The sequence below is a fragment of the Protopterus annectens genome, chromosome 12.part0 (genome assembly GCF_019279795.1).
Source record: "Protopterus annectens isolate FY-2018-M chromosome 12.part0, PAN1.0, whole genome shotgun sequence".
Taxonomy (NCBI): domain Eukaryota; kingdom Metazoa; phylum Chordata; order Ceratodontiformes; family Protopteridae; genus Protopterus; species Protopterus annectens.
The window spans coordinates 503,484,468-503,509,742 of NC_056746.1; the positions used below are offsets into that span (position 1 = coordinate 503,484,468).

General features: G+C 41.8%; 1 protein-coding gene across 5 annotated transcripts in view; it reads right to left on the reverse strand.

Annotated features, from left to right (window-relative positions):
• The window catches only part of EEF2K (eukaryotic elongation factor 2 kinase), a 469,356-nt gene that overhangs the window by 192,351 nt on the left and 251,730 nt on the right, over positions 1 to 25,275 (reverse strand). For all 5 annotated transcript variants that reach the window (XM_044089631.1, XM_044089635.1, XM_044089634.1 and 2 more), the window contains one exon: positions 7,380 to 7,529. In XM_044089631.1, coding sequence (XP_043945566.1) covers positions 7,380 to 7,529 — 150 coding nt within the window. The remainder of the gene's footprint in view (positions 1 to 7,379; positions 7,530 to 25,275) is intronic.

The window sequence follows — 25,275 nt, forward strand, 5'->3', positions numbered from 1 at the left end:
CTCTTGGGCTGGAAGGTAGGAAGCAATGCTTTCCCATATTGTGTGTAACAGAAAGAAATAATCTGGAGCATTTCTCCCCGGGCCTCCGCTGAAAACAGGCTCTGTGGAACCTAGTCGGACATTCCCGGTCAACAAATGTTAAATAAATAAATAAATAAATAAAATAAATCTTAGATATCCAAGATGCAATGGTTTGCTTAGAGACAGGATGGTCCAGTTTGGAACCATGAATAAGACAAAAAGTTGGTCAGTTTTTCTGACAGTTTTTGTTTTGTCCAAGTAAAATCTTGGTTGCCCGTGAGCATCTAGTGAGTGGAGAATTGTTTCCCCCTTATTTTGGAGAATTAGGGAAAAAGGTAGGCAGGTGCATGGTCTGGTTGAGGGACATCTCATTCACCACCTTATGCATGAATGATGGACTGGCCCCAAGAGTCATCTTGTCCTTGTTAGCATATGAGAAAGGGTGGAACAGCCATGAGAGCTTGAAGTTCAGACACTCTGCAGGCAGAAGTAAGAGCCAGCAGAAGGACAGTCTTCCTGGTGCAGAATTTTGAAGTGACAGAGGCTGCTGGCTCAAAAAGGGACAAAGTTAGTTTTTTTCCAGCACAAAGCTGAGATCCCAGGGAGGAGGAATAGGCTTCTTGGGCGGCTTAAGGTGCAGAAACATTTGACCTCTATCTTGGACATGAAAGGAGGCTCAACAGGCAGACAGACAGACAGGATTTCATGGAAGAGTAGGCCAGACCAGAGTGTAGTAATTAGAAGTATTTGAGGACAGCAGGAATAACTGATACAAATGGGTCCCGGCTGTGCCTGAAGTACCAAACTGAAAATCTTTTCCACTTACTTATATATGATTTTCTGGTAGTAGGTTTCCCGACTTCCTGTAGAATCTGTACCACCTCCTCATAGAAGTGGTGTATTTTAGGGTTCAGAACCCTATTTTCCACAGAATGAGACTGACAGAGGTTAGATTTGGATGGAGAAGCAGCCTTTGCTGCTGAGTGAGCAGGTCTGGTTGCAGCAATAGTTTCCAATAGTTTCCCTTGGACAGGTGGAATAGGAGAGAAAACCAACAATGCCTTGGCCAGAAAGAGGCCAGGAGTGGGAGTTTTGGGGCTTCCTTTCTGAACATATAGAAGGGTTTTTAGGAGTAGTGGCAGAGGGGGAAAGGCAGACAGGAATATCCCCGACCACTGGCAAGAGAAGGCATCTGTCCTCCAAGCTAAGGGGAATGACATCTGGTGCTGAACCATGGAAACTGGTGGTTTTCTGGAGAAGCAAATAGGTCTTCCTGTGGAGTTCCCAACTGATGCCTTATATTTTTGAAAATGTGTTTGTTCAGGGTCTATTTGTGAGGGTCCTCCAAGGACCTGCTTAGTGAATCCACCAGTACATTCTCCTGTGAGGGAAGGTATGCAGCTCTCAGAGGCCTGCCCATTTATGTAGCTAGGTGCCATGCCTCCTGTGTTAGCCTGCACAGGCTTTGAAGAGTTTTGCAGCTTTGGGATCAAACAGGAGGTCTTTGCCTAGGGCAGAATCTAGGATTTTAGGTTTAAAGTCCTCAGGGATGGGTTGGTTGCTAAACTAAGCATAACATCTAATGACCGAACCCATGACTGCAGCCCTGAAAGGGGCATCCACAGCATCACAGCTGCAACTGATGCTATGCCTAGCAATTTGAGTTCCTTGCATCAGTAAGGTCTGCATTTGTTGCTTAGAATATGCAGATAGTGGGTCTGACATCTTATTCGGAGACTGCAGGACAGATAGCAAATATTTAGTCATCTGCTTATGGTAGCTGATAACTCTGAATGCAAGAGTGGCAGAGGTGTAGAACTTCTTATTCCACCTATCCACAGCCCTACTACCCTTGTCAGTGGTGAGGGCATTAGCACTGGGGAGAAGATTAGAAGGCTTGTCCTAGGATGGGGAGACAGCAGCTGGGTCACCACAGAGTTCTTATAGAGGTATTCAAGCTCGTCAGGCACCTTGTAGAATCTTTCTGGTCTTTTAGGTGCTGGAGAATGACAATCAGAAGATGAAGATATAAACTGAAAAGCATCTTGATATGCATCTGCAAGGACTGGAGAGGAGGCTGGAGTGCCCATTCCTAGGAGACTGTACTACCTCTTTTGAACATCCAAGATTTGCTTAGACTGCCATTCAAAATATCTTATCATGCTCTGGATGGTTCCTCAAAGGCGGCCTCCTCAGTAGGGGATTCAGGGGAGACGGAGTCTACTTCATCATAGGAAAGCTGTTGTGGGGAATGCATCTGTGAGGAATAACCAGATCCTGTTCCTCCTCAGAGGAAGAAGAATAATCTTGAGTATGTCTTTGTGGCATGGCCTATGGCAGCTGTGACACAAAGGAAGGAGGGTTCAGAGTCAAGATTTCCTTAAATAAGCCCTGGGAGAAGTGCATCAATTCTTTTTCTTTGGGAAATGTAGGTAATGTCACATGCCTAGTTTTCTGGTTTTTGTTTATAGGATGTGTGCCTCAACTAGTTTCTGAGGCTCAGAACCTTAGCGCGCTTCAATCAGAGTATCAAGAGCCTCTTTCCTGACAAGGATTTGAGGCACTCCACGTGGGTCCTCTGAAACAATGAGATGTGGTTCGTCCGAGGCATCTAACACCTACAAGGCCTCAGGAGCCATACCAGCCTCAAACAGGGTCTCGTAGTGGGTAACTGAGACAGTATCTGACGGACCACGGGTTCTCTAACTTCAGCTGGTGCATCTGACTCAGAGATGCGAGGCTGTGAGTCGTCCCAGGGTCTTTTGAGTTTCTTCTTTGGCAGACATTGATGTTGGATGTAGGGGATTCTGCCATTTTGGCTTGGGTCAGGTGTTTTAAATGCTGAGTTTTAAGGAATGTGTTCAGGGAAGAAAGCCTCAAACTAAGGGTTTTAGGAACAAAGGATTAGCAGATGGAGCAGGTTTTGAAGTCATGTTCTGAGCCTAAACAAAAAAGATTCTCTTAGTGTGCAAGTCCTTGTATAGGATCTGCCTATCACACTTGCACGTACCTCTCCTAGCTGACATCTAATAAAAGTGATCAACACACTCAAAATAGGTGAAAAAGGAAGGTTCTCCAATGGGGCACTTATCTGGAATGTGATAAACTGAAGCAACGGTACCACTGTCCCAACGAAGATCAGTCCAAGGGATGCGTGACCTACATTTGGACTGGTGGTGAGATAGTCTGAGGTACTTGCGCATAAGACCATCTATACATCTCAACACATACGAGCTGAGGTCATGCATCAGACACATGCCTTGGGAAGGTAAAGCTTCGTTACCCTGGCCAGACATCACCAGATCAAAACTTGTATGTTAAGAATACTACAACACAGATTTCAGTCAAGACATCTGCCAGGTCAGCTTGTGCTCAGCCAAAATTTTACTATCCACCAGATCATGAAAGTCCAAGACAAAAGCACATAATAGGACAGTGGCTCATACATATGAGAATGCTAGAGGGAGAGCAAGTAGTTTTGGATGGATGCCAAGGGTGGGTCTTAATTCTGTTCTCCAGCCCAAATGGGGAAATGCTACCTACCACATGGCACTATAAGTCAGACAAGTAGGGTATGACCTGTGAGCTACCATCATAATGTCTGATGTTCCCTCCTCAAGGGCAATGGGAAGAAATGGATTTACCTGGTAAGTCAAATTTGAACTGTATGTGGGAGTGGAAGAGATGCATGAAAATCTCAATGCAGTCCCCTGCTGCAATGACCACAGAGCTACATATAAGTCCTTTTAAGTTATTATAATTTGACCAGAGTGAGTCTGATGTGGTCTGGAAGGTGTAGGAAAAGCAGAAAGGAAGGTAACATATATATAAACAAGCTCACTCAGTGAAGGGAAGAGGCATCCACTTCTTATTCCCTATGGTTCTACTTGAGATGGCAGACTAAGAGAAGAAACCTATTTTCACAGTCTGTAAATGGAAACCACTTTAAGAGACCTCAGTGGTTGAAATGAGTTCTTGCATCAGATGGTTGGATTATAACATCCAGAAACAAATCTGGACAGTGACCTAGGTCATCTATGACACAGTTTTCCTTTACAGAGATCTGAACAACCACAGGGGCCATATTTCACACCATGGCTCATTACGAGACAGAGCTTTCCATAAGAACCATAATGTGATTACATTACTAGTGCCTAAATATCTGGTCTAATTAGAAATGGATCTGAATCACCCATGAAGGTACAAGACCTTTCTTCTGCTCCACGGTGTTGATGTGTAGCTCCTTCTCTAAGTGGACACAGTGGGCCTGATCGGTGCACCCCCCAGGAAGCCCTGTTGCCATAATCTACCTTGGACTTTGGCAGTGGAATGGGTTGCCCACACTGAAGTGAGCTGTAAAGTTCAAAAGGCCCACATTTACTGATAAGGATCCAGCACCAGGAGAAGATATGAAAACATGTAGCTACTCACATTAGACAGACCAATGAAACATTCTCACATAAACATGGGTGCACAAAAACTATGAAGACAGAAGCTGCAGTAAGCACATGAAACAGCATACACACATGATTAAACTCTGTACAGCCAGGAAATCCACCTCTTCCAGCAAATAAACTCTACAGTTTGACTCTGTGGCAAGAAAGCCAAGAAAGCCCAACAGCAACAGGAGACCAGAACAGCACCATATGAACAGGAATGTTAGAAGGGAACAAGCGACATTCTACTTGAAGGACATGCCTTTAAACTATAGCCAAGATAGGACTGACTTGATATCAGAAGATTAAAAAGTATAAACAGGGGGTTCACCAGTAGTCCCTCATCCAGTAGCCACAGCAGCTGGGGGTGGGGGGCTCTGCATTGCACACTGTCACCACCATTGTGATTCACCTGAGGAATACCTGCTTATCTGATTAGTGCCCAAATGCACCATCTAAGAGAAGTGCTGAACAGCCACGGAAACCTGCAGGTAAAGAGGCATTGTCATGTCTGTAAATGATATTCATCAGTACTACATCAATAAGGTTGGGCCACATTAAAACTGATATATTTTAAATATAGGATAAAGGTCAGACCTGAGATACAGAGCCGAACCCCCACCTTTCTGTGGTGTTAAAAAACAGTAATGAGTGGCATACCCAAGCCCACTCCCTCCTTTTAACAGGTTTCTTCAGGGGAGGAACTGAGACTGGCTCAGCAGGTCTGGAAATACTAATGATCTCTTACAGAAAGATTATACTGTGATGTTCACTTCAAAGAATGTCATACATTACAAGATACACATTCACTGATTACTGGTAATGTTTTACCAAGCTGTTATGAAGCTAGAAAAGTCACCTCCTATTTTACTGCCCAAACTTAGGTTGTATGATCCCACCCAATTAAAACTTCTGGGTGGGCTGAAAAGCAAAAATTACATAAACAAATCAATCAGTAGGTGGATGAGATGAGTTCTGGATGGCATGCACTTTACAGCTTTGCAGTGGTGATGCTGAAATAGTTTTATGCCAATAGCCTAAAGCCACAGCCTGAGCAGATGTGTAAACAGCACTTGGAGGACAACATCTTAGTATCACGTTTTATGCCCCCTGTTAGGTATTCATTACCTCGACCAAACAGAACCTCACCTTGAAAGAACTGTCTAGGATTCTCTATGTTGATTCCTTGAGAAGAAGGCTGGAGCCATTCCATTCTATGCATGCAGATACCTATAGATACTTCACTGGTACCAGTGTCAGTGGCACTGAAATTATAGCAGGTTACACAAACACGCATACTGGGGGCTCTCAGAAGACTTTCAGCAGGTTTCCTGAGAGATACAGAAAGAGCGAGAGTTAGATTATGTCTACTGCTCGAGACATTAGTTAATCCTATAAATGGACCTCATGAGGACAATTTGTCAAGCAGCCTAAATGTAGTGACAGTGTAGGTGTTCTAATCAAGTCTTTCCAGAGAAAAGGTGGAATTAATGAAAGCCAGATATTAGTCTCAGGTTTGTACCATGCAGCAGACGAGACATGGGAATATCACTCTAGATTAATTCAAAGAAGTTTATAAGTTTGGGTCTGCCCTAGGAATATAACTCATCTTTTTTTAGGAAGTCAATGAGAGAATTAACATGCTTCCAGGTTGTGTGAATGACACCATCCATAACCAATTCTGAAGAAGCTGTTCACAGAGATGTCCACATTTTCTTGCCCCATGTTTATGTAGCACTTCTTATGACGCATCAAGACGTACCCTTCATCATCCAAAGAGTTTGTCCAAAGGAGGGGTACTAAGGCAAAGATTACAAAAGGAATGCGGGGTAACTGCCACTGTCTGTCTGTCTGTCTCTGACAGAACCGCTGACTCCTCATTTGCATTAGAAAAAGAGGACACAGAAAGCAAGGTGGAAGGAAACCCCTTTGCCTTACGTTTTCAGTACTGGACCACTGCTCTCTCATACCAGTGGGCACTGGAGAAGGAAATGAAACCTGAAGACTAGAGAAAGGGCTGGTTGTAAGTCCATGTAGGTGATGCAAGTGCAGGCGAGGAGTGCCTCAGTTTGGAGCAGAAACCTGTGGGTAAGACACCAGTTTACTAAAAAAAAAAATTATCTGATTATCTGCCATGAGGTCCTATTTTATATGATCTCATCAACTTCAGCTGTACAGAGCAGAGAGCCTTGGAATCAGTCGTAGGAAGCAGAATGGCTGAAGTCAGATAAAATTATACAAACAAACAAAAATCATTAACTATGGTCAGCAACCATGAATCCAGCAGACGTAGGAGAAAATCCTTGGGAGGAAGACTCAAGCTCTATACCAGCCAAGGGAGAATTACGAGCCAAACCCTCGACCAGAACTATAAAATCCTTCTCAATAAGTGAAATAAAGGCTGCTGGTTACAGCTCCTACCTACAATCTAATCTGGGGACAAAAGCCTGGTACACTCCTTTTGCTACATTTCTCTAGGCTGAAGAGATGATGAAAATGTCTTGGCAGCAGAATAAAGGGATGATAAGAAGGGTCTGGGAATAGTGAAAATTCCCTTTTCCCCACTGTAGTGCAATCTCAGAGTGAGAATATTAAAGTAGGGTGGGGGGCACAGCCCACCACATGGTGGGTGTAGGGGGGCTTGCCCCTCTGCATAAAAGTAGATTTAATGTTTTTTTTTTAACACACTTTAGCAAAAGAGCTTTTGCGGTGAAAGTGCTTTTGTTAAAGTGTGTTTGGTGATAGTGGATTCGGACTGCTGAAGTTTCGTTCAACAGTCCTAGATCCACAGGAGCAGAGTGATCTCTTCACACTATACTAAATGACAGAAAGGAAAAATGCTGCTGCTGTTAAAGAAAGGGAAAACACAAACAGATGCTGCTAAATCTAGTCAAGTCAGAAATGTTTTCATATTTAACTCACCTGTGGTGTAAGCCGAATATTGTCATCTCGAACGAACCCAGAGTTGGAGTTGTATTTGATGTACTTGCCTTCAATGAAATGTTCTAAGTGAAACAGAGGTTTGCCAGGTCGATTCTTCATTTCAAGTATGCACATCTGCATGATATCTACCTGAGAAGGAACAAAAATAATCAGTGTGTTGGCACTCTGACTTTAAAAGCATGTTAAGTTTCATAGAAGAACTTGCAGCAGTCTTCATACTGATTAAAAAAGGGGGCAGGGAAGGGGTCAAATAAGGATAATACAGGTATAAAGAGAGATGATCTTGATGGTATACAGGCCTTTTGCATGCAGTGAAGGTGAACTGAGTTCAAACAAAGAATGAATACCTGAGGATGGGGTGGGGTAGAGAAGAGAATGTGAAGAGCTAATGACCACCTCTCATCTCCCAGGGACATAGGGTGTTGTAGGCTTTCACATAGGCTGTTAGCTTCTCATGGAAGCCAGTGGCTATTGTTAGAAAGTAAAGAGTCAGTAAGGGGTACAGACAGATGACAATAGCAGATGTGCACACTTGTGCACGCTGGAAACAATACATTTGGGAAGTGCTGGTGGGCAGAGTATACTAAAAATAATCTTTGATTCTCCCATGGGACAGTTTTGGTCATCCTGCACAGTCTCCACCCTAGAAAGAACAAATAAGCCAGTGGGCTATGGACTCTCCAAGCCTAAAGTCAACACAATAAGAAAAAAAAAAAAAAGCTCACATGCAAAGTAAGTATATCATGGCAAATGAAGTAATAACATACAGGTGTTTTTCTCTTGTATTTTGTCACAGTGCGACCTTAGGTCAGGGCAAAGTCCCCCACTGTTCCACATGGAGATACATTTGTCTACATTCTGTTTGCACATTCCGTAGTATGGCTGCCTGTGCAAAGCTATCTAAACATAGCTCATCACGGTTGTAAAATAATTCTTTGTGTAATGTTTTTCTTGTTAAGCAATCCACCATTAAGTTTCGTTATCCCATTTGCTTCACAGAGCTAACCGAACTAACCCCCAAGATAGAATGTATACAAATTTAAGCATGCCAGATATAGGTATAACTGACTTCAGAATCCCTGCTGTAATCATACCCCCAACAGCAGCAATAACTGAAGGCATCTAAGTTGCTTGCAAATGCATTTAAAAAGTTAATGTGGAAAACGATACCAGCAAAAGGGCACAAGGTAAGCATCAATGAAAGGAAACTACTTAACAAGTACTGAGTACATGCAACGAGTACCTCAATAGCAAACTGAAAAATTGAACTGATTCTTGTACAAAATGAGTTCTGTGGGAAAAGGAAGGAGATATTCAGCTCCCTATTGAAATGTTGGCACTTAAAAAAAGCAAGAGTGCCAAAAAAACAAGATCGAAAACCTGGAGAAGAGCAAATCTCAAAAATCATTCTTCTCCTTAAAACTTCTTTTTGAACGGGGTTAAGCCTCCCACATCCCCAAACTTACATATACCAACTCTGAAATTGCCATAACCTGGAAAAAAGGGAATTTTCTGAGAAATGGTATCTCAGACCTGTTATATACAAGTTCAATCATTTGGCCTTTCAATCTCCTTGTTTTGAAATTTCCTGTAGCAGGTCCTGACATTTCAAATGGTTACAATGGCTACTGGACATTATCCCTTCTCAAGGCAGGAGTAATTTTGATGCTCGGAGTTCTAGGCTAAGCTAAGCTATAAATGGCATGATAACTGACCGTCTACTATCCAGCTACCTATTAACGTATGACACTACATTAAAACAAAATATTTCTACAGGCGAGTAACACTCTCAGGAAGCTTCAAGAATTCTTGGAAAAGTCAGAACTACATTGTTGAAATATTTTACAAGACATCAGCTTCATAACTGGAATACCTTTTCGACAGTGAACACAGGCAACAGTGTTAAGTGAAGCCACATACCACCTCCTGAACAACTAACTATCTTCTAGATTTCTTAACAGGAAATGCCCCCTGTACCTACTATAGGAATAGAGGTGTTCACTGCAAAGTAAGCTTACAGACACCGCAGGTATAGGAATACTCGCTGTATCATTACTTCTGCAGTACCACACGCTTGGAAATACTGTTCTATGATTTCTGGCAAAGTTCTTCAAAGTTTCTACCAAGATCAACGTTAAGTGAAGGAATGCCCCTTTTGCCCCAAGCTGGCAACCCTCGGCCTAGATAAGGGGCATGTGTTCCCTATGCCCACAGGTATAAACCTCTTCAAATGAGAATTTTCAAACATGGAAATTAAACACATTTTAAGAGTACTACAAGTCTTGGAATCAAATTACTAGTCAAACCAGCAGATTCTTATAATAGGAAATTCATTCTTCTATAAGGGTAGGAGGGGGCACACTCATTACAAAATACGACCTTTGGGAAATACTATCACATCCATGAATATGTGTCACTACATGAGTTTTGATCCAGATTTACTATTTACCCAACTAGTGCACATCAAAATGCTGTTTCTTTGTGCCATTACTCCAAGATGAAGTGTGACAGAGTCCTGACTATGACCCAAACGACTTGAGAATGACTAAATGCTCGGGCAATGAAAGAGTTGGGAAGACTAGGGTGGGAAAGAGCAGCTGTGACAGCTCCCCCAGGAAGCAGGACAGTTTGACCCTGGACGATTTGACCCCGATGCAATTGGATACACTTTCATATTAAATTTTACATTTACTGTATATGACAATAGTAATTGGACGATTTGACCCCGATTAAATTTAATATCAGCTTTGTACAACTTAATATTTTAATCAGGAATTTTACATAGAAAGTTTATATATTACTTAACATTTTAAACATTAAAACCTTAAGAAATTAACAATAATATTATTATTTTATGTATATGTAATGGTAATTTTTTTAACATATTATTTATTATATAAATATAATTAATTAAAGTAATAACAGCTTTTAACATGTTAACAATAAAATTAATCTGTGTAACTGAACATACACAGGATATGCACGAGCGTTTTATAACTTTTTGTTTCCTGCCCAAATTGTCTGAGGTCAAAAATATTTTTATTCTTGCATTTTACTAGGGAATCAGCAGGTGGCATTAATGCCACATTTTTAGTGTGCTGTGGTGTAACCGTAGTTTTGATTTGTTTTGCCTTTCTAAGAATAAATACATTGTGGCTTGTATGGGAGTATTACAGAATTGTAGCTCAAGATGGTAACAAACTGGTAATTCTGAATTTGTTTCTATGCAACAGCGGTTGTTTCCATGGCATTATGGTGGCTGTGAACATTTTGAAATTTATGATCTCACTACGCTGCAGGTATTCCTGGAGTTTCAGTATGTTCTGTTGTTCCGTGATTGAAACTAGTGTAACTGAAGTATTTTCATCTGTCTATAAGTTGTTTTAAATATATTTAACGTGGTACAGATTTACCTTTGAAATGTAACTGTTAATGCATGGTTCAAAACAGCTGGGGTCAGAATGTCCTGTACCCCTCCCCCACTCTGGGGGAGTTTCTGCCTGTGATAATAACGCATCCCTGTTGATAGGGACGGTGCCACAATCACAAGGCAAATTGCTACTAACTTAGGCATCAGGGAGGGGATCACAGCTAACTAAATTTATGAGAAGGGATGCATGCGATATTACTAGATCCACCCATTTAGGATACATCAAATTAAAAAAAAATCCCTTGATGTGCAGGACTAGTACATGTAATGCTGCAAGCTGTTCCGCTTCTCCTTCCCGTCATGCTACTGGGGTCACCGGTCACACCCTGCAGGAAAGTACTATAGACACCAGGTAAAGATGGTGTAGCTGGGCAGCTGATGGTCAGCTGGGTGCACTGAAACAGGGAAAAGGCTGCTGCTTCAATCATACTGCTATTACCACAAAACTTATCTTAACAAGACTTGGCCCCTCCTACACTCCACTCATCTCCATGCTTCTTAATCCTTTTTATATATATATTAACATAATTCTCCTCTGTCTACACACTTTGAATTGATTACAAATTCTACATCTGCTCCATGTAATATATTCATTTGTCAAGACTGAAAAACACGTATGTATGTGTGTGTGTGTGTGTGTGTGTGTGTGTGTGTGTGTGTGTGTGTGTGTGTGTGTATATATATATATATATATATATATATATATATATATATATTTCCCCTTCACAAAGTCGAAATTTCGGACAAATGCATATGGCCGAAGCTTCGTCTTCGTGAAAGGGAGCTAAAAAAAGAAAAACATAACACACCAAAGTGTTTCTGTAGGGGGGCAAGCCCCCCTGCACCTCCCACACCCCCCGCTACTTATTTCAGGCATATGGTCTCGGCCATATGACTTGTGAGATTGTGGTCGTTCGACTTTCTGAAGGGGAACCATATATATATATATATATATATATATATATATATATATATATATATATACACACACACACATATATATATATGCATATACACAGACATATATTATCCTGAGTTGTGCTTTTATGTTTTCTCAACTGATCTGTGTTAATAAGATTATTTTAGCTTGCACTGCCCACTTTGTGAGTATCACGTATGAGTAAACTCCTCCATTAACCTAACCATCAGAATAATAAAACACGTTTAATGTATCAGTACTGACCTACCTATATTATTCATCATCTGTAGCTAATCATTGTATTTCTTTTTGTGCCCCAACTGCTCAAGCAGTACCTGAAATTGGTCCTTTGGGAAAAGGGTATTACTCCATTAAAAATAACAATAATAATTTCTTAATTCATGCTCTTTTTAAAGATTAGCTGATACAGTTAATACCCAAGTATCTGCACTATTTCTTGGTGAGGGGACCTCTACAGTGGTTTATGCATAGGAAAAATCTAAAGAAGTGGCACATAAACCTCAGAAACAAGGACAAGGGAGAATCAGAAGATGCTAGGTATTCCCCCCTCAGAAGCCCTGCTCCTGCATCAGATAGCCATAATGTGTGCATAAAAATTCAACTTGCTGCAGCACAAATGTCTGCCGCTGAGACATTATACAAGCAGACATCAGCGGCAGTGACTACTCACATGGAATTATCTTAGTGCATTAGCTTGGGAAGGGCTCACTTGTTGATGACAGAAAAGAATGCAGCGTAGAAGCCAGTTGGAAAAAGTCATCTTGCCAACACCAAAACCCTGTTGTTGTATTGTTAAAAAAAAAAAAAAAAAAAAAAAAAATAATCAAACCACCTTCCAAAAGCCATGCACCTTTATGAGGTAAACAGCAACTGACAGTGGTGATCCTACCAAGATGGGCACACCTAGAGGGAAGCTAGGGAGATAGACAAGAGACACTTCTCACCTATATTTGGCAAAAAAATATAAAACAAACAAACAAAAAAAAACCAAACAAAATTAGGGCTGGTACTAACCCAATACATGAAGGTACAGTTCTTCACTTGTGAGACCTTGAAACTCTGACACTCACCAAGCGATAGGCAGCTATTAGGGAATGTGATAGCAAGTTTCTGATTTTGCAGCACTGCAATACTAGAACTGATTTATTTATAAAGTCGTGAGGATATCATACTGGATTGCTCCTCAAGTTCAAGAGGTGGAGTTTGGGGAACTACAACGGTGCCATTAGCCACCAAATAAAATGTTTTACAACACAGAAACTTCAGATCTGCTTAGCCAGTCAATTTACAAGGAAGAAATAACACTGCATGCATAAAACTATGGTCTGAGGAGGGATTGGCACAAACTTCTGACAGGATGCCTTAGCTGTAGGACTCCTAATTTAGGAACATCTTAACCATCCTGTAATGGGTCGCAGTCCTGCCCCACTTAGGTCACGACAGGTCAAAATGGTTGATAAGTGGAAGTCATCCTTTCAAAAGCTGAGACCCAAGTCAAACTGATGTCTGAGATGAGAAAGGTTATCCATGGTAACTGAATTCAGTTCTGTGGCATTCACAGAGTCTTTTCCACTTTCCCTTACAGGCACTGTAAAAGGGCTCTTCCCATCAACATTTGCAAATTTAGGCACCCTGGATGATAAGCCCAGTGGCAGCTGGCACTGAGGAATACACAGTTGTCACTCTGTGAATGTGGGCTATGACTGTATTTACTATGCCAAGAATAAAGCATCAGGAACAAAAGTTTCCTGGTCCAGCATGGTAAGCTCAGTGTAAACCTGGGCTTGTGGGACTACCTGAATGTACAGGAACTGTGTTACTCAGACACAAACTAGCAAATCCTATGCAGCTGCAATACAGTTCAAATAATGGTAGAACTCAAACTACCCACAAAGGTATGCATGACACATTGTAAAAAATAACAAATATGTACTTCTGCGGGTCTTGCTTTGCAGAAAGAGGGAGGAAGAGAGGGCCTCAGCCCAACTGTCAGCTGACAGATGCCACCCCAAATAATGGCAGCAGATGCCCATTATAAACAGAGTGCATACCTCTCAAGTGTCTTGATTTTTCCCTCATATGTTTGATATGTTCGTCATAAAATTTGTGGTTTTCTGGTAGATCACTGAGTAATGAAGTAATTAAATAATGACATATATTTGAGTTTTAGACCTCATATCCTTTGAAAAATGTACAATAATGTAAAAATATATTATTCTATCAACTTTCTAAGTCTGTATGAGCAATATTTAAAATCTGTCCTTGATTTTGGGCCTTTGTCACCCCAATATTTTTTTGCTTTGTTTCTTGAACAAAGAGGTTGAGAGGTATGGCAGAGTGTCTAAAAGGGAGTAATGATTCTAAGGCTACTGATATCAAAGTACCCAACTCATCAAACTGCTCTCTTTGGAACTCTCACAATTAGGTAGCAAAGGAAACCACGAAGATATTTGATAGCAGAAAATTACTGGGTCAAAGAAGGGCACGATCCTGGACACTCTACTGCTGAAAAGCCTAGAAAGTGAGGTCCCTGAACTCCTGGGCCCTGTCTAGTGAGAGAAGGTGATAGGCAAATATCCAGTTCAGGAAACAAACTGTAACATGAAAGCTCTGAGCCAGACTTTAGGAAATTTCTACCTGATGGAACAATCCAAAGATCTACAGCCAGTTGTCCAGGCAGAGAAGCAAAACGAGTCTGAAAATGAGGGCCTCTTGATTCTCAATCAAATAATTTATTAAGATCTTGGGCATGGAGAAAATGGAAGTACCGTGCATTGGACGTTCTGAGAGAACATGGAAAAGTACATTAATCCTCCAAGTGGAATTCAAACCTCTGTATTAGTAAACACCATTCATGTTAACTGACACCTTCCAGGAACAAAGGCAGGAGTCCCATAGCAGCAGCTGCTAGAACTTATGCTTGCCGCTGTGCTCCAAGATCAGTCTTGGGCTCCCTAACTTATTGGATTCAAGGAACAACTTGGAATAAAGCCCTGTTTCCCAGCTGCCCCTGGAATAACTTGAGCTGGATCCAACAGAGCTGAACAGCTAGCATCTCTATTTGGTTGATGTGCAGATTATTTGATTTGAGGTCCAATGGCCCTGAATGCACCTGCCATCCAGGTGTGCACCCCAGGCATAATCTGATGCATCTGTGGTGAGGGTCTGGGTGGTATGGGGTTGTGAGAAGGGAAAACCCTTGTTGTGGTTGCATGCTGCTGCCCACCAAAGAAAATCTTTCCTTAGACAGGGTATCATAGGTATGATAGTTTCCAGGTCCTGAGAGTGTTGACACCCAAGGCTTTTTAGGTACTATTGTAGTTTCCTCATATGCAGTCTGGCATATGGAATGAGTAGAATGCAGGAGGCCATGAACCCTAGAGCTTGCAGGATTTTCCTTGCGGATAACTGGGTTCTGGTGGCTAGTTGAGAAAAGTAGCCTGTCAGGTAGGCATATTTTTCTGGAGTAAGGCATGCCATCTGGAATGCTGTGTCCAGGCTTGCTCTCAGGAATACAATTTTTTGAGTTGGGACTAGTTTTGATTTCTTTTCGTTTACAGTATACCCCAGGGAGGTTAGTAGGTCCTTTACAAAGGTCAGGTGCTGTAACACATTTTCCTGACTGTCTGTCTGAATCAGGCAGTCGTCTAAGTAGGGGTAAATTTGAATATTTCTTTGTCTGCAAAAAGCAATGGCTGGAGCCAGGCATTTTGTGAAAACTCTGGTAGCAGTGGATAAGCCAAAGGGAAGAGCAGAGAACTGAAAGTGCATAGATCCTGCCCTGAAACGTAGATATTTCCTGCAAAATTCCCTGACTGGGATATGTAGGTAGGCCTCTTTTAAGTCTAGGGTGGCTAACCAAGCATCCTTGGAAAGCATAGGAAGAAGCTGCTGGAGGGTGAGCATTTTGAATTCTGATATCACCAGGAAGGTGTTTAGAATTGATAGATAGAGGATTGGGCACCAGGTGCCCTCTTTCCTGGGTACCAGGAAAAGCCTGAAATAAAAACTTTGGCCTATCTGGTCTGCAGGAACAGGCTGTATGCCTTCATGGAGAGCAGGGAATGGAGTTGTTTTTTGGCCTCTGCCCACTGATTTGGAGGAAGATCTGGGAACCCTGTTGGGGTTGGCAGAGTGTGGAAATAAAATATGTATCCCTGGGAAGCTATGTTGAGTACCCATCGGCCGTTGGTAATAGAGGCCCAGTTGCTTGCATGGGAGGAGAGTTTTCCTCCTAGGGCACAAGCAGGTGGGTAGAGGTAAGGGTTGGAGGTGTAAAGTCATTGTGAGTTCTTTCGATAAGAGGGTGGCTTAGCACTTCCTGTTTTTGAAGTGGAGGAACTCCATTGCTTAGATCTCTGCATTCCCTGGGACTGCTGTCTGGGGGATCTGCTTCTCCTAAGTCTTGGCTGAGCTGGCCTTGAAGGGGGTGGAAAGGACCAGTGCTTGGATGGGCAATGCCTACTGAACCTCGGAGGCTTGACCTGTAAGAGGTCTTTGTCTGCATATAGATTTAGCTTTTTCTTCCATCTTTTTTAAGATCTCTTCTGCCTTGGTGCCAAACAAATTGTCTTTGTTCAATGGTACGTCCAATAGTTTGGATTTGACATGGTCTGGCAAGGTCTGTTCCTTAAGCCAAGCATGCCTTCTAAGTACAGAACCAGTGACTGCTGCCCTGCAAGATGCTTCTAGGGCGTCAAAGCCACATTGCAAGGTGTGTTTACTAACTTGGCTTGCAGAATGCATAAACTTTTGTAATTATTTTCTGCACACGCAGGAAAGGTAGATATTTTTTGTTTGAGGAGTTCCAAGGTATGTTGCTGGTACTTCAGCATGTGGAACTGACAATTTAGCGCTCTAATGGCAAGAGTTGCAGAGGTGTATACTTTTTTACCCCATCTGTCTAAAGTTCAGGAATCCCTGTCTGAGGGGGTGGGATTCTTAGCTGTGGTTGCTTTAATTCCTTTAGGTCCTTGGGAAATGACCTCTGGGTCAGCAGTAGGATTTTTTAGAAGACATTTATGAGAGTCAGGGACTCTGTAATACCTGTCAGGGTTCCTGGGAGCAGGAAGAAGGGTGTCAGGAGTCAAAATTGATTCCATAAAGACATCATCTACAACATCCACGACAGGAGGAATGGCTAAAGGTCTGTGCTGTGGTAAATCTAAGAATTCCCTGAGTCTCTTTTTGGACTGAGGATAGTCCTGACATTCCCATAGGAAATGCTCCCTTAAAGTATGTAGGGTTTCACCAAATGAAAAATCCTCTGGAGGAGAGGCAGAAGGAATGGATTCTTCTGCATCTGAATCCTCATAAGCAGATAAGGGTTGCATGTCTTCATATTCCGAAACCTCAGAGTCATCAGACTCCTGGTCAGATAAAACTACTGGGGACAAGTCTCTTTTTCTTTTGGAAGGGGTAGGTTGGCGTCCCCTAATGAGCATGATAAGGTCTTCCATGCCTCAATCTCAAATGCTTAAAATGGCAGAAGTACGTACCCGAGCTTGGGTCATCGTTTTTTTAGGTGTATCTCATACCCTGGCCCTTAGAAACTCATTAGTTTTAGAAAGAACTGAAGACGCAAAAGAAGTTGTCAGTTTGAGTCGACTATTGGTAGTGCGAAGAAATTCCTCGGAAGCCGGTGCCTGCTCAGCAGCTCCAGACCCATCCAAGGTAGAGACATCCGCAGGATCCTTAGTCAAAGAAGAGTCTTGCGGCATACCAAACTCAGAACGGGTCTCAGTAGCGGCCTGCGAATCCACAGAAGCGGGCATCAGGGGCTGCGAAAGCACCTCAATGAGGACCAGAGAACTGACAACTAGCTTAACGGAAGCATTGTCGGCAGTTTTGGACCTGTACGGTGTGTCTCTGTCTTTATCCTTTCGTTTTTTTGGAAGATCGGTAGTCAGATGGCTTACCGAATTCATATCGGAATATGCGGACCGAGAGCGAAAATATTTAGCTACAATAAGGGCCCGACGACGTATAGTTCTGGCGTTGAACAAAGCACAAAAGCGACAGCGATGTACGCAGTGGTCTGGGCCTAAACAGGTGATGCAGTAAGAATGGAAGTCTCAGTGTGGTATTTGCTTTCCACAGGCAAGACAATTGTTAACTTTTTCTGACATCGGTTAGAGCAAGAAAAAAGGATGAAGATTTCAACTTCAATTCGGAAACAAAACTCAGATAGCAGCTGACCTGCACTCGTGCGAACTGCTTCTGCTTCGGGCTCCTTGGCAAGAAAGACTGATGTAATGGCGTCAGCTGCCTGATTTTATACCACTGACGACTTGACGTCAGTCCTGCAGTGGCAGCAACTGATGCAGAAATACTATGCCTCTGGTATTCGGGCCAACTGAGGGCTACCCTGGCAGGATAACCCAAGTGTGATGACTGCAACAGTGAAACATGAAGAACATCATAGAGTTACTGGACATGAAATCTAATTGGAAGACTACTATTACGTATGCGTTGTGCAGTACAGTACTCATTGTTTGGAAAGCTAAGCATCTTTCTATGCATAAAGAGCAGTACTTCTACACTACAGTAATTAGATGTTCTGTTTAGTTTTGTCGACAGTTCACTCTGACACATTCCTGGATGCTAAAGGCATTCAGAATGAAACTACGGGACTTGGACAAACTAGTCATGCCTTGGGGAAAGAAACTGACACTAAACAGCAACTTTTCAAGCCACTTTATACAACAAAAAAGCTAAGGTGTAACATCCGGTCAGTGAGTGCTGTCAGCAAAATTATACCAAAGAGACTTAAAGAGTTGTGTGTCTTTAATCTGTTTGTGTAGGGTAATACATATGGAGAAATATTTTATGAGCATGGTGGCTGAAAAACTGTGCAAAGTTCGTTCATGCTTCTTATCGCAAGGTTAAGGTGGCAAAGGACATGAAAGAAAATCCACAGGTCCAGGAGTCTTTGTTCTGAATATACTGGAGAAAGCAAGTGGAAATTCCATGTGTCTAACCAGAAGATGGATCAGATTACTACACTCATAGATAATTACTAGGCATGCAATCCAGGAGATCACTGACAGGCACATGTGCTGAAATAATAAAGTTCCGTCTGTAAACTGCCAAACTTTTCACAAGAGATTCAGTTCTTTTAGCCAATGCCAGCTCAAGTTAAACAATAGGGTCCAATGCAATCTCTTGAACGCTCATATGAGCGAATAATCATAACATCAGAGGTGGTATTTTGGGATTGCAGTACAGTGAAGAGTGAGATATTTGCCCTTTCCTCACTGTAGTGTGACCTCGGAGTAGGAATATATATTTAGTGGGGGGTGCACATTTCGATGTTATGATTATTCGCTCATATGAGCGTTCGAGAGATTCCACTTTCGTTTATCTGACATAGACCCAAACAATACTATAACTTTTAACAGCTGCTTCTTTTAAAACTAAGAAACCTAGGGCTATTATGTGGTGGTCGGAGGGGAAAGAATGCTATGAAACAATTATTTTACAGACTTCATGAAAAGGGTGATAAGCATTGTTCCATGTTGCATTTTTAATCTAGCCAGTACCGGACTCAGCCAGTTACCAACATGTTACATGAGGTATAAGCTTCTTTTAATCGCTGAGGTAAGGACATAGTCTGAGTTGGGAAGTATGTTGTCCCTCATATCATGGCTTATGCAAAACCACAAAGAAAAATACAAATTCCTAGTAAAAACACCTACAAAGCTAAAAGGTTTCTGAATGCGGAAATTGTTTTATAAGTGAAATAAAATAAACAGCAATGGGAATAACCTTAAAGAAGGCACTGGCAGTGTAACAAGGTGAGAAATTAATGCAAGCTATGAAGAAATATATATTTTTTTATTATTGTTTTTTTTTTTTTTTTTTTTTTTTTTGCAAAACGAATTTTAGAAGGTGGTGATAGAAAACAGTTCTTCATTTACAAGGAACTGGATTCCCAGAACGTCTTGTTGCAGACTTCGAACAGTGAAGCACTTCATGTGCACAAGAGACAAAAATACACTATTAAGTATGAGACCAACAAGTCTGGTTTTCTGCCTTTAAACTTTGGTCTTTGTGTTAGGGTTACCACCTGTCCCACTTTGCAAGGGACAGTCCCTCTTTGGCCAGTTGTGTCCTGCGGGGGGGAAAAAAGAGGCAAACGTCTTGACATTTCCTAAGTTTTCTTTAACAGTTGCATAAAACAATTATTTTTATCTGAGCCCCCTAAATGTTACATGAAATAGCATAAGCACCTCAAATGCTAGAAGAATAAGCTTTTATTTTGGTAAAAAAGTGAAGTTCTAGCCTCTGTACTGGCCATGAGTACGTTTTCTCCTGCAAAATCTGACATTTCTACAAAAATATGTCCCACTTTGGGCATTTGAAAAGGTGGCAACCCTACTTTGTGCAGATCTTTCATTCGAACTGCAAGTTTTCCACTTAGCTGTACTTTAATAGACTATACTTTTAACTATACACACTCTACAGGAAAACTGGTAGTAATTTACACACATTTTCAGCTGTTAATATTGTTAGGTCTTCACAATACCCCAGTAAATGTGCCTCTGTCCTCAGTACTGGAGCACTAACCTCTCTTTCTATTCAGCCACACAAGTGCACCTTTCAGAAGGCAGAACACACTGTCCCTTCTCTGCCAGTCATAAACTACGTTCTGTTCTCTGCACATATTACACTAAAACTGCATTTAAAAATACCTAAGTAGTACAAAAATAAAAAGGTTCTCAGCACTTTAACAAACTCAGATTACTAAGTAGCTTGCTAATCACAAGACGGTCATGCACATTATTCCACCTCTACCTACAGCAGTAAGCACTTCAGGAGAGATTTGTTCAACAAACAAAAAGAGGATTTGGGTTTATTACTCCTTCTTAAATCAGTTTATGACCCTGTTTGTTTTTGCTGACAATACAGGTGACTTTCAGTTGCCGGTTATGCTTTGTGTTCACTGATTATAAACAAGTGCTCTTTTTCATGGGTTTGGATCCTGACATGGTGATCCGGCATGCTATTTAAATTCCTAACGATGCAGGAAAAACATAAATATATGAACACTACTGACATGGCTATACCATCTCATTCCCTTTAAAATACAAGGGAAGTGCAGCATATACCACCAGCACTTATTAAGGCATAAAAAGGCAGCACCACCACCTTCAAACAAACACCGTAAAATCATCTCAACTCTTCATGGCTATGCATCTGCTCTATCCCCCTTCTCCTTACATGATAACTAAACTCCCATGCTTTTTGCTACTGCTGACGGATGGTGTTTTCTCCATAATTATTATTTTTTATCACTTGCTGATACTGGTACAATGTTGTTGTTGTGTCTTTAGGCTTTTCCCGGTTAGGGGTCGCCACAGTGGAACTCAGGTCCGCTAATGATTGGCAGTAGATTTTTATGTGCCGAGTTGCCGGCCCTGACGCTCAACCTTCAACAAAGGTATGCCCATTCATGCATGTCTCCACACAGAAGATGCTCTAGCTGAGAATCGAACAGGACGCCTTACTGTGAGGCGACCATGCTACCGCAGCACCAGCACCGCATACTGGTACAATAATGCTGATTAATATATCTCCTTATACCTCTCTGATTGAATTTTTCTAGCAACCAACAAAATTCCTCCTTTTATGTATATATTCTGTATTTATTACAGTAATCACTATCTGTAACACTTTATCTACTTTTGTACCAATTAATGTTTAATATTTTCTGTATCTATGTTCTTGTCTGAACCTTTCTCCCCGGGCCTCCATTGAAAATGGGCTCTTTCAGGCCCAGTGGACTTTCCCAGTAAACAAATGTAACAAATAAAATAAAAAGGTTCGGGCCTAGACTGCTGCTTTCTCTGCTGCCTTTAAACTTGTTCAGTAACAATGCATTTACTCTTCAACATCTAGACAAGTGAAACATAATGGTTACTGAGAAATTAAGATGGATCTGGTCTGTCACTGTAACAAACATCAAAAACAGACCATTCAAAATTTACGGTTACAAATGAAGAAGAGGGAGATTTACCAAATCAAATCAGAGTTGGAATCCGCGGTGGTGCAGCGGTAGCCTTGTTGCCTCACAGCAAGAGGTTCTCCTGTTCGATTCTCGGCTGGAGTGTGGGTAGTGCCTTCTGTGTGGAGTCTGCATGTCCTCCCCGCGGTTGGGTGGGTGTTGGAAAGACATGCGTAAATGGGCGTGCCTTCGTTGAAGGATGGACGTCGAGCTGGCACCTCGTCGTTCGTGAAAATCTACTGCCAATCATTAGTGGACCAGAGTTCCGCTGTGGTGACCCCTAACCAGGAAAAGCCGAAAAGACAAATAACAACATCAACCAAATCAAAGCAGAAGTGCCTAGGTCAAGGATAAGGCAGTGTACAGCAGTCCTTCTATGAAGGAAAGGATCCTAAAATACTCCAAAAATAAACGTGCACAATGCATTGGGGAGAGATGGGGTTCACTCAAAATGTCAGAGAACTCGTGGGACACCCTTACTAGTTAACCTTTGTAAAGGACATTAAGGATCTCCAAAACTGAGGAAGGCTGAATGTGACTCCCAGTCACAGCAGTCTGAGCAACACAGAGACTGAAAAACTACTGACCTCGAAGTCTGAGCTCAGACGTAGGGGCAAAACATGACATGACTGCTGAAGAGTAGAGTTCTGCAGTACTTAGAAGTCATTGAGGCACTAGACCTAAAGAAGCATGGATTCAAAGCATGACACTCAAACCACACAACTCCAACCAAGTTCTATGGCTGGATAAGTACAGCAGAGAAAAAACTGGCACAGTCATGGCTTAGTGGACTACAACAAAGCACTTTACAAGGCAGCACAAAAAGGCTGGTGAAAAAAATTGGAAAATCTGCAGCGGTTGTAGGATGGTAGCGTAGACAACACGGCACAGAGGACATTAATACATGGAGCTCATCATGAGATTTACTAATGACTAGTACAGGGACCGCAGTCAGGAAAAGGATAGGTAATTTTCAAACACTACGTATCGTTAGACAGGGTTCGAAGAAAAATAGTACTGCTTTGCTGATGATAAAAAAACAAGTTACGCAACAGGCACAGCAGTGAAGCCTTCGTTGACGCAGGGAATAAATGAATGCATGCATGCCAGCATTCATGTTAGCTACAAGGGTATGGTTCTTATTGTAAGTTGCCATCTCCAAACCTTAGGCAGACGGTAAGAACCCTTCATCTATAATATCAAGTTACTCCTTCCTCGCTGAAGATTAGGGCAGGTAATAGATGACATTCTAGGGTAGTTATGTGAAGCTAAGTGTAAGTGGCTGAAGCAGACAAATCATGGACAACAAGCTCAAATGTTACAAAGGTGCTAGATTGCATTAAGTGTACCACTGCAAAACGAAGGTGTAGGTATTATCAGAAGACACAGCGAAAATGAATAATGCAGAAGCTTATGAATGAAAAGTGAACAAATGCACAACAGTATATCTGGGAAAAAGGAATGCAGGACATGTGCAGACAATGAAAAAGGAAACAGAAGCAATAATGAAAGAGGAAATCAGCCTGGGCAATCGTTACATGCACTTCCTTTTCTAGGTACAAGTGGACACTGAAACACTGTATCTAACATCAGTAACTTAGTAACACCTGATGAAATCCTGAGTAATCTGCAAAACCTGTGTTGGTCCAATAAAAAGTATTACATCACGTCCATGTCCCAGTGTCTTTGTGTTTTCTGTTAGAGGGCCAACATTTCATTAATTATTTTTTTCTTACATCATGAGGATTGCAGTTAAGTCAACAAAGCCACAAATTAGACCTTCATTCTTCCAATTATTTAGAAAATGTATATCGACATAAAACATGCTGTTCCACTGACTTTTTAAGTGAATCAGTTATACTAAAACTGTATCCCTGATTTTCAACCTTTATTTTCCCATTATTTTTGATTTTGTCCAGAATTCTTGGGAAAAGAAGAATGCAGGTATGCAGGAGTTATAAAGCACAATCTTCAATTTTACAACATGTATAGAGTGCCCTAAAGAATTGTTAAAAGTTTAGCTTAAAAAAGAACTGGGCATTCTAAAGCTAATGTAAACTGTATCTGCTGTTCAAATCAAATACAGTAGCTTGACTGATGTGATATCAATTCATTACCAGGCTACAATTCATACCACACCTTTCGGCCACCTAACCTAGAACGAAGCACTAAAGGCGGAGGCGTGTCCATATTAATTAAGGATATCCACACCTCCAGGCTAGTTGCACAGCATAATGCATCCAAGATTATCCAAGTGCAACTAACTCTTGGCAAGACCGCAATCCAAATTATAGCTTGCTACAGACCCCCACCATGCCCCATGATTCCCACTCCTCATTTCTTGATACACTGGAAAGTATTAGGGTACAACCCAACACCCTAATAATGGGTGATTTCAACTACCCCACCATTAACTGGGAAAACCACTCATGTACCAACTCTTTTGCTCAACATTTTCTAGAATTCATAAATTCCAACGCCTTGGATCAACTTATTCACACCCCCACCAGGGGCAGCAATATTCTAGACCTGGTCATTACCAACATGGGAAACCGGTGTTCCACACCAGAGGTCAGTTCCTCATTGGTCAGATCCGACCACAAGCTAATCAGCCTAGACATCCACATCCCAACCCCACCCCCAATTAGGGAAACCATCGTAAAAAACTTCTCCAAAGCCAACTTCACACTTTTTAAGACAGAAGTGGCAAACTTCATGACACCCATGCAGACGGACAATAGAGGTATGACTGCTGAATCCTACACAAATGCACTTTATAAGCACTTACACGAGTGCATGGATCACGCTATCCCTAATAGAACCAAGATGTTATCTTCCAAAAAAAGGAAGCCAATCTGGTGGTCCTTGCCATAAACAAACTCTACAACAGAAGAAAGAAACTGTTGCAAAAAAGTGTAAAATCCCATGACTGGAGGAACTCCCTGGTCAACCTCAGTAAGAAGCTGAGATCCCTCATAAAATCCTCCAAAGCTAGTTACAAAAACAAAATTGCCACTGACTCTAAAGACAACCACAAAGCATTCTATAGCTATGTCAAGAACCTCAATGGGAATACTCAGATCTGCTCTGAGTTACAGCACAATGGCACTAAATATACAGAACCAACTGATATTGTCAACATCTTAGCAGATAGGTTCAGTGCTAACTTTACCCACCTCTCACCCCCTAGAGGGCCCATCTCTATACCGGAAGAATGCAAAGTTCCTATAATCATGGCTGCATAGGTAAAAAACATACTCTCCAAAGCCAAGAACACAGCATCCATGAGACCTGACAATACCCCAGGCTGGGTTTTACATGAACTACAGAATGAACTGGCACCCTACCTAAGTACCATGTTCAATCATAGCCTCACCTCAGGCTTTGTACCCACTGAATGGTGCACCATGACGGTTATCCCACTCCACAAAGGGAGAGCCACGACGGACCCCGGGAACTACCGCCCCATTGGCCTGATGAGCCTGGTCTGCAAGGCCAT